Below are 9,687 nucleotides of genomic sequence, written 5' to 3'. Positions count from 1 at the left end.
GTAAAAAGTAAGAAAAGAATACTTACTAGTAGTAATTCTTCAAAGAGAGAATGAGAGAAATTTTGGTGTGAGTTTGAATGAGAAATGAGGGGTATTTATACTTGAAAAAATTAGGTAAAAAGAATAAAATAATTAAAAGAAAAAGAAATATTTTAATTTTTAATGGGATTTTAAAATTTAAAAGTATTAAATGTTAGGTCATGGGATAATGCACAAAATAAAATAATAAAAGTAGTTTTTCCATTATAATTTTTTAATTAAAAAGTAATTTATTTATTTATTTAATTTTTTTTATTAATTTATTTTAAGGATTTTTTTTTATAAATAAACAAATTGATTTAGTGCTTTTCCAAGAATATTTTTCAATATTTTTTTTTTAATTAATAAATACAAATTTTCATAAAAATAATAAATAATTCGGTATTTTGTATTTTTAATAATAATTATGATTTTAATTATTAAACTATAGTTTTAGTAAGTTTATAAATATTATTACATTTATATATAATTAAATTTATTATATAGTTAAATATATAATACATTAACTAAATAATAAAAGTGATACAAAGTTTATATACTTAGTTAAATTATGTCAAATTATATAAATTAATAATATATTATTTATTTAAGCGTACATTGTTGACTAAAAATTACTATTCGGTCAATATTTAATTGTATATAACAACCCTCAATACATATAGTCATGCAGATAACCCTAGGGTTAATTCACTAAATTTAGAAGTCGAAAAGTGAGGGTTGTTACAAATATGCCCCTTTTTACTTGGTAACTTAAGAATTAGGGAACATCACTAATTTTGAGAATTAGTGCACGCCTAATTGACGCGAATCCTAAAGATAGATCTATAGGCCCGACGAACCCCATCCAAAGTACCGGATGCTTTAGTACTTCGATGTTGTTTTTATCATGTCCGAAGGATTTCCCGAAATGATAGGGGATATTCTTGTATGCATCTTGTTAATGTCGGTTACCAGGTGTTCAATCCATATGAATGATATTTTTGTCTCCATGCATGAGACGTTTGTTAATGAGAATTGGAAATATAAAATCTTGTGGTCTATTAAAATGTTGGAAATGATTATTTATGTTAAAATAATGAACTCACCAACCTTTTGGTTGACACTTTAAAGCATGTTTATTCTCAGGTACGAAAGAAATCTTTCGCTGTGCATTTGCTCATTTTAGAAATATTACTTGGAGTCATTCATGGCATATTTCAAAAGACGTTGCATTCGAGTCATCGAGTTCATCAAGATTATTATTAAGTCAAATATAGTTGGATATATTATGAAATGGTATACATGCCATCAACTTTCGTTGTAAAGAAAGATTGTCTTTTAAAATCGAATACAATGTTTGTAAAATGTATCATATAGAGGTTAAGTACCTCGCGATGTAATCAAATGTAATGTATTCGTCCAGATGGATTAGGACGGGTCACGAAAGATAGTTGGTCCAGTACGGTTAAGGCGGTTAGTGGTTCGGAACTACTAAACTCACTTTTGAAGGAATCCGGGATTTGATTCTTAGCGAAGGTATTCATAGGAAAGATTCGAATGGGAGTTCGGGTTCGGTTCTGAGTGTTGGTCGGGAAAGATCTAGGTCAAGAAGTCCATGAAGGAGCAAGAACATGGTGTGTTGGAATTGTCAACAAGTTGGTCACTAAAAGTCAAAGTGCCCGAGTCATAAGTCGGGTGGGAGCGTATCGACTATGGTGATCGAAGATGCGTTGATGTGCCAAAAAGAGGTTCTTGACGAATCTTGAGTTTTAGATTTGGGTGCCTCGTATCACGTTACCCCATACAAGAATGAGACGGTGAACTTCAAGGAAATATCCCGGTAAGGTTCAAGTTGCGAATGGGAGCACACTTGATATTACGGGTATTGTGATCTCGTGATTAGACACTTGAGTTATGCTTGGATCTCTAGGAATGTGCGGTTCGTTCAAAAGCTCAAGAGTCGGTTGATTTCGGTTGGGCAATTGGATGACGATAATTGTCATGTCCTATTTGGAGATCAAAAGTGGGTAGTGTTTAAGGGAAATTATGTGGTTGCTCGCGGGTTTAAAAAGGGAACCATGTATATGGTTGAAGTTTCTAAGGAGAAATGGCTAGGTAGTTTTGTGGATGTCAAAAGTCCTGGCGTGCTAATGCTTTCTAGAATTGTTGAGGGATCTTGTTTGAGTGGGAGCTCAAAGGAAATTGAAGCTAGTGTAAATTTTGGTCGCATTGGGTACACTAGAGCTTTCAGTACTTTGGGTAGATCTTCTCCAATGAAAACTTTTTCGCGGTCGATCGAGGAAGATGAACAAGAGGTTTTCTTAAGAGTCATGGTTGATGATACATCCGTACAATATGAGTTGGCTCGAGATGGAAAATCGGGTTTGTCAAAAGACATGTGCACGTATGTGGTCAGTGTTCGAATGGTGAAGCAAAGGTGTTAAGGTGGATGATTAAGTGTGCGAAAATGCTCTCGTGCAAAGTCTTAATAGGTAATGTCCATGTGTTCGTTCTACCAACGGATTTATTCATTATTAGAAAGTTAAATCGGGTGGATGATATTGTGTACGGGTGGATCACTTCGGTGATGAGGTTAATTGGGTCGGGTCGAACTCAAACGACCCGCTATCTTCAAAACTAAGGAGGTAAGTGACATAGCCAAAGAGAAGTTCTTGTTTTCCAAGCTAGTAACAAAAGGATCCAATTGTAACTCGGCGGTATTTTTTGGTGTCGAAAGACTTCACTTGCTCGAAGTTTATCGGGTGAAGTGCGGCGTGATTCAGGTGCAAATCTGACGGTATCAAAAGGAGGTATAATTAGCGGGTCGAGTTGTTGCTATGGGATAATGATGTTGACGTTGATGATGTTAGGTTAAGATGGATATTGTTTAACGTCTCTTCGAGTGGGAGATTGTTAGTAGTGCGAATCGAGTTAAACAAGGAATTGTAAAAACAAAAAAGTTGATGTTGGAATGATTCTCGTGACCGCGATATATGGAGATGCGACCGCGAGGTGTGGCAATTCGATCAGGTGTTGGAAACGTGAACCTTGCGACAGCGAGGTATAGGGTCGCAATCGCGAGAATGTGGCAGATGGGCTAGAATTGTCTAGAAGCTTGTTTCTTGTTCGTTAAGTAAGTAGTTTTCTTGTTGAATTTTACCTATTTAAACATCCTATTGTAACCCATACATGTATTCACGAATATTATCAATAAAAGAACTTTCTTTAGTGGTCGATGATTAAAGTAATCATTCGTGATTACATATAATCTCGTTAAATTCTCTTGTTTTTATCGTTTTTGCTAAGTTTGTTCGTATACATCATATTGTAAGTGGGTTTGATAACCTAGGATTATCAAGTTTTGTTAGGGCTCACGTGCTTTATTCCTAACAATCTCCTCGCATAAAACTTTGCTTTTATCATTTTCTTGGCTATATATACAAACACAAGGTACAATCTGTCCTGTTTTCATTAATTTGTTGAGACAAAATAGCAAGATCAGTCCTTAACGTGCATAGTACGTGTGAGAATTATGAAAGGGTATTTGACCTAGTGGTATCAAGGTCATGGGTTCAAGTCCTGTTTAAGACATTATTCGTGTAAAATATAGCGTGAGTGAATTTGCTATTCTAAAAAAATTACGTCAAAAAATTTAATGAGTTTTTATAATGATCGTCAGTTACAGTAATTCTTCACACAATTTATTCACCACAAGGATTATCCATATAATGAAAAATACTTCTCGAAGCGAATTGCACTCTTACAGCCACAAAGGTTTACTATGCACGACTCCAAACAATTCACAAAATGAGTTGTCATCTCGAAATTAATCAGTTCGCAGAGAGTTAGATTATTCGGGGCGAAAGCAAGTAAAAAACTTCGAAAACTCTATTTAAATTTGTAAGCATAATTTTGTCTTGTCTTGGTTTTAATCATACACACAACATATAAGGGAGGTGATCCTCACACACCACCTTTTGATTCATCTATACTTTTGTCTTATAAATTCACGGTTATATCCCTAAATTAATCTAAGGAGGTAAACTTATATTATTATTTTAAGTATAATTAAGAGTATAATAGTAAATTAAGTATAGATGAATCAAAAAATGGTGAGTAAGGATCACCTCCAACTCACAAGGTCCAATGTGACGGCAGTTTGCATTTTGCAATGGCCTACAGATCGCATTTATGCCACATCTAACTAAACCACCTACTCTACACTACACACATTAACGTACGACAACGAATATATGTATTTGAAAGTTTCAATTTACATAAGCGACTATTTACCCTTAAACCCCTCATACTTTTCTTCTGTTTTTCCAGTTCACTCATATTTCAACATACTTGTCCGCCATGCCCTTAATTATTTAACGCGAGTCCTTTATAAGATGAAATATTATATTTTGGCATAATAAAATGGTTTATGCCACATGTTAATCCGTTAGTAATGCAATAAGTATTTTGCTGCTTTTGCATATACACTTTAACTTGCGGAATGACTATTGTTACGTTTTCATGGTATGCTAACCTAACTAGCGAAGTATGTTTACAAGGAAGATGTATATATGTATCCTAATAAGATGCAACTATTATGGAAATTATAGTTATTTTAGCGTGTTAATCAAACTAAATAGCCAACATATAGTATTGACTCATGAAGGCAAGCTGCACCAATGGTAAAATTAATGTTTGCATCAAAATTACATCGATCTAGTCTTTCTTTCTTTTTAATCTCGACCCGTATTATTCACTTCATGAAACTTGTCAGCCAAGCACAAAGCACATAGCTAGATACTTCAGGGAAAGGACTACTCATGTAGTTGAAAAATGCAACGCGTCGATCACAAAAGCATCTAATTAATCTTTAAAGAGTCAACGCTACGTTGTTAATATTGTCATTATCATTGTTTTACCTTTGGGAAGAATTATTCATCAATTTTGTTCAAAGAAGAGGTCCACACTTTATTTATCTGCCACGTAGCTATATTCATTCAACAACAAAAAGTAGACTATAAAAATCAAGACTTTTCAATCCGATAGCAATGGGAGTTAAAAGTGATATTAATATTAAATTTAAATCTTAAAAGAGGGATCATTCTTGCACATACACAAAAGTACAGGGGGTCATACGTAAAATTTCAAGCTCAAATTGAAGGAGGTTTCTTCTTCATTCCCCTGCCACCTTATACATATAAAAAAGTTATACGTACAGATACGACTGAGTATACGCACGAGCATTGACCTTTGACTTTCATTTCTTTTCAATGAGAATGATTATGATGAAATACTTCGTGTTTCATACCTAGTGAAAATAAAAATAAAAATTAATACAAGTAAAACACGAATCAGGAAACAAACGTCTGAATTACTGATTCAAAATGTTGACAAAATTAGTCAACGTAAACGACTTATGAACCCTAAACTACTCAATTTCTATCAACTATATCATTCATCATTTAATTCAGTGAATTCGAGTTCAGTTTTTGCTTGATTATGAGTAAATTCTTCAGTAAACGGAGGTTTCATCTTTCTTCTCCTTCTAATTTAATACATTATTTTAATTCTAATACTAATACGAATTCTGATTCTGATTCTAATTCTAATTATAACAATAATTCATCGAAATCGTCTCCGTGCGGTAATAATTTGATGACAAGAGGTCCGTTTTCACCGCAATCGAAGAAGAAGCTGACTAGACAGGGTAGAATCCGGAAGATGACGGTGGAGGACTATTGTGCGCCGGTGGAAGATGACGGCGTTAGGTCAAAATCGTTGCCTAATTCTCCGCAGCAGAAGCAGCAACACTGGTCGGTTTCCGCCGTGCCGCAGCCGTTGCCGCTTCCGAACGAAGAATTGCGGTTTCCGGCTGAAGGAAATGGACGGTATGATTCATTAATTAGTATTATGATTCTGTTATTAGCATTGTTAGGCCTATATTTACGGAGTATAAACTTGATTACTATATAGTATATACGTGAGAATATTATGATTTATGAATTGTAAATGAGAAATTTAATATTATTATAATTATGTACTACTACTATATCTATTATTGCTTGTGTATGTTACATCACAACAACAACAACAACAACAACAACAACAAAACCAAATACCACATAAGTGGTGTATGGAGAGGTGAGATGTAGACAATTTTTCCTCTATCCGAAAATAAAAACAAGTCATTGCTCCACTCATAGTGAAAACCCTCTCAAAAGTAGAGAAAATCAACCCTCTCTCTAAAAACAAGTCATTGCTCCACTCATAGTGAAAACCCTCTCAAAAGTAGAGAAAATCAACCCTCTCTCTATTCGACGGATAGAGAGATTGTTTCCGAGTGGACCTCCGGCCAATAAGTAGGAAAAAAAATTTAAAAAATAAAATAAAATAAAATTGAGACGCCATGAAAATGGTAAAATCAAATTTCCATCGGTTTTAAATCCTGCCTGAAATTTAATTTGGGCTCTAAGAGTCAGTCAAGTCGTCAATAAATCGACGCTTGCTGTCGACTCAATAACTAGAGCCGTGTGCGTATGTTACATGTTAAACTTTATTAATGTAAGTTGCGAAAAACAGATGTAGGTGTGTAACGTAGTGATTAGCCTAATTGAATTTTGAGTATGCATCTTATGGTTCAATTGAATCTGAAAAGTGTAGTTGCAGATCCGATCGAATTGGGATGAAGACTAAGTCTCGCTGTGTCCCGATACCAGCTAAAACGTCAACTTACAGTCGTCGTAAAGGTTATCCTCAAGAAATGAATGGTGACGCTGACATCAGATTGGATGTTCCTGCAAGAAGTGCACCTGCTACTACTTTCACTAGTCCTACACGTAGCCCTAAAAGATTTAGCACACTCGATTATTTTGATTCTGCATTTGCTGGTCCTCATGAATGTCATTTATCACCTTCTTCTGAGGAATCAAAACGACAATTTCATCTGCACAGTCCACAATTACATAGTCCCTATGTTAACAACAATGTCGGTGTTCATCCGTTACCTCTTCCTCTTCCACCTTCACAACCTGTTTCTAGACATCATAGTTTGGAAAGATCTGAGCAGTCAATTAAAGGTCAATGGCAGAAAGGGAAACTTCTGGGACGTGGTACCTTTGGTACCGTTTACGAAGCAGCCAATCGGTATGTTATATGCTGTGTACTGATAAATTTGTGTCGAATTTTTTGTTTGGAAATGAACTAAAATGATTTACGTTATGTTTGTTTCATGTAGTGAGACAGGGAGTTTGTGCGCAATGAAGGAAGTCGATATTATTCCAGATGATCCTAAATCATCTGAATGTATAAGGCAGCTAGAGCAGGTATAATTGTTTGTTCTTGATCATGATCATCATTTTCGTTGCTTCAATATTCCCATCTGAGGTGGATGCTCGATTGTAATACGAATCAATATATAAATTTCTCAAAAGTTGATTTTGTTTCAGGAAATAAAAGTTCTTCGAAATTTAGAACATCCAAACATTGTACACTATCTGGGTTCTGAAGTGGTTAGTTTCTTACAGTTCCATTTATTTTGTTTACTTCCAATATTGTTGAACATATATAGTAACAGAATACTAATACTCTCTTATATACAGGTTGATAACCGATTTTGCATATATTTGGAGTATGTTCACCCTGGATCCTTAAATAAGTACGTCCGTGACCATTGTGCAGCTGTAACAGAATCTGTAATTCGAAACTTCACACGTCATATTCTCTCGGGGTTGGCCTATTTGCACAGTAAGAAAACAGTTCACAGGTATGATTATCTTTTTAAAATCAGATAAACTAATAGTTATTATAATAACTAAATAACAGATGCAACAGAGTAAAATCAGTTAGAATTGTAACTATAATGGTACTTATATTTAGTATCCAAACTTCGGTAGGGATATTAAAGGAGCAAATCTGCTTGTTGATTCATCCGGAGTGGTGAAGCTCGCCGACTTTGGATTGGCAAAACATGTGAGCTGAACATTAGTAAATATTTATAACGTAGTGAGCTTTATTTCATGTGACTAATCTTATATTCAATTATAAACCCCTTATTCTTTTACAGCTTACTACACATATAACTGATCTTTCACTAAAGGGCAGTCCACATTGGATGGCTCCAGAGGTATTGCTTGAAATTACCATTTTTTTAATCATTCTTAGAGTCATGAAAAAGGTAATTATTAGCTATTTCATGCAGGTTCTGCAAGCTGTTATGCGAAAAGATAGTAATCCAGAACATACATTTACTATGGATATATGGAGTTTGGGTTGTACAGTTATTGAAATGGTGACCGGGAAACCTCCTTGGAGTGAGTTCAATGGTGTAAGTTGATATTTAAACTCTAATAAAATTTCCATTACATGAATATCTGTGGTTTAAGTTAAATTGTTTTCTGGAATTAGGTGCAAGCGATGTTCAATGTACTGAATAGATCTCCACCTATACCAGAAACATTATCACCAGAGGGGAAGGATTTTCTGAGTCGGTGCTTGCAGCGAAATCCAGAAAAACGTTCATCGGCTGCGGCATTACTTGAACATCCTTTTGTACGCCATTCGTTTGACCCTAATACACTCTGTAAACAAGACTTTTCTAGTCTGAGATTGAATGTAAGATATATTCCTGTCTTCTATCCTATCATTATTATTAGGCTTTTTAGTCCGATCTTTTTTTAAAGAAGGAGAACTGAAGAAGAAGCTTATTCTAGTGTACTTCTGTTGTGTTCCAGGAAATATCATATAACCCAACGGACTCGCCTGCGCACCCCAAAGATACGATGCAACACTCACAAGGCCCATGGGTCAAACATGGAAGATTGCAGTTTCAATGGTAAGATTTTCATCTTTCTCACCAAAGAAGTGTAGAAATATTTTACAATAGAGTTTATATTTGGAGTGACATTTTATTTTACCTTTTCTGCAGCTTAACACCCAAAAAAACACATTCAGAAACCAAAACGGACCATTCACCAGCCACGCGCCACTCACCTCGTTCAACCCTCGAAGTACTTCCAAGCGTATTTTCTCCTGGGGTTAAGTTCAGTACGCGCTATTCTGTTCCACAAGCTCATAAATTTTTACCTGTTTCAGCTGAACATGGGAGAACATATTCACTTCCAACGACCCCTAGCAGGGAAAGTTACCTGTTGTAAAACAGTAGGAAGTTTATTCTTCTAATCGCAACTGCAGATTAAGTAACATATAGAATGTCAGGAACAAATAGAAAGAGTCAAAGAGGTTAGCTATGATCCGTTAGCTATTTAATGCAGTTCTGGACAGAAAGAGTTTAAGAGGTTAGCTATGATTCATTAGATATTTAATTTAGTTCTGTTACACGATGTAATAAATGGTGTTATCGATTTGTATGTGCTTATATTAGAAAAGCACTTATGGCCATGTATGTATTCTGTATATATGATCCTACTATTTCTGTAAAATCAATCAATGTATCCAATTCAGGTTTGTTTACGAGAGCTGGTTTATTAGTATTTAATTTTTTGAGGTGTGAATTGAACCCAGATTGAACACAAACACAAGACCTCAACAATCAGTCAATCACAACCTCGACTTGGTCAGTTTGTTGGCAGAAGCAAAACAGATAGAAGTTGTTGTACGGTCACTGTCCTTTTCAGTTACATATGCATACAAATTTGATTTGATATCATTAAA

The 9,687-nt window shown here is 34.9% G+C and overlaps 1 protein-coding gene across 5 annotated transcripts; it reads left to right on the top strand.

Annotated features, from left to right (window-relative positions):
* Positions 1 to 5,354: 5,354 nt before the first annotated feature.
* On the top strand, positions 5,355 to 9,687 carry LOC139892299 (mitogen-activated protein kinase kinase kinase 5-like). Of its 5 annotated transcripts, XM_071875358.1 has the most exons (11): positions 5,355 to 5,906; positions 6,679 to 7,161; positions 7,253 to 7,340; positions 7,464 to 7,526; positions 7,617 to 7,780; positions 7,911 to 7,986; positions 8,081 to 8,140; positions 8,216 to 8,341; positions 8,422 to 8,628; positions 8,748 to 8,848; positions 8,942 to 9,687. In XM_071875358.1, exons 1-11 carry the CDS (start codon positions 5,518 to 5,520, stop codon positions 9,168 to 9,170), a joined length of 1,986 nt encoding a protein of 661 aa, XP_071731459.1. In that variant the 5' UTR covers positions 5,355 to 5,517; the 3' UTR covers positions 9,171 to 9,687. The 5 variants fall into 5 exon arrangements, with proteins under 5 accessions (XP_071731459.1, XP_071731458.1, XP_071731460.1 ...); XM_071875357.1 differs by having other exon boundaries at positions 6,685 to 7,161; positions 8,081 to 8,341; XM_071875359.1 differs by lacking the exon at positions 8,081 to 8,140.

Source organism: Rutidosis leptorrhynchoides, chromosome 2, assembly GCF_046630445.1.
Source record: "Rutidosis leptorrhynchoides isolate AG116_Rl617_1_P2 chromosome 2, CSIRO_AGI_Rlap_v1, whole genome shotgun sequence".
NCBI classification, from domain to species: domain Eukaryota; kingdom Viridiplantae; phylum Streptophyta; class Magnoliopsida; order Asterales; family Asteraceae; genus Rutidosis; species Rutidosis leptorrhynchoides.
The sequence above is the reverse complement of the archived record's forward strand: the minus strand, read 5'-3'. Positions and strand labels throughout refer to the sequence as shown.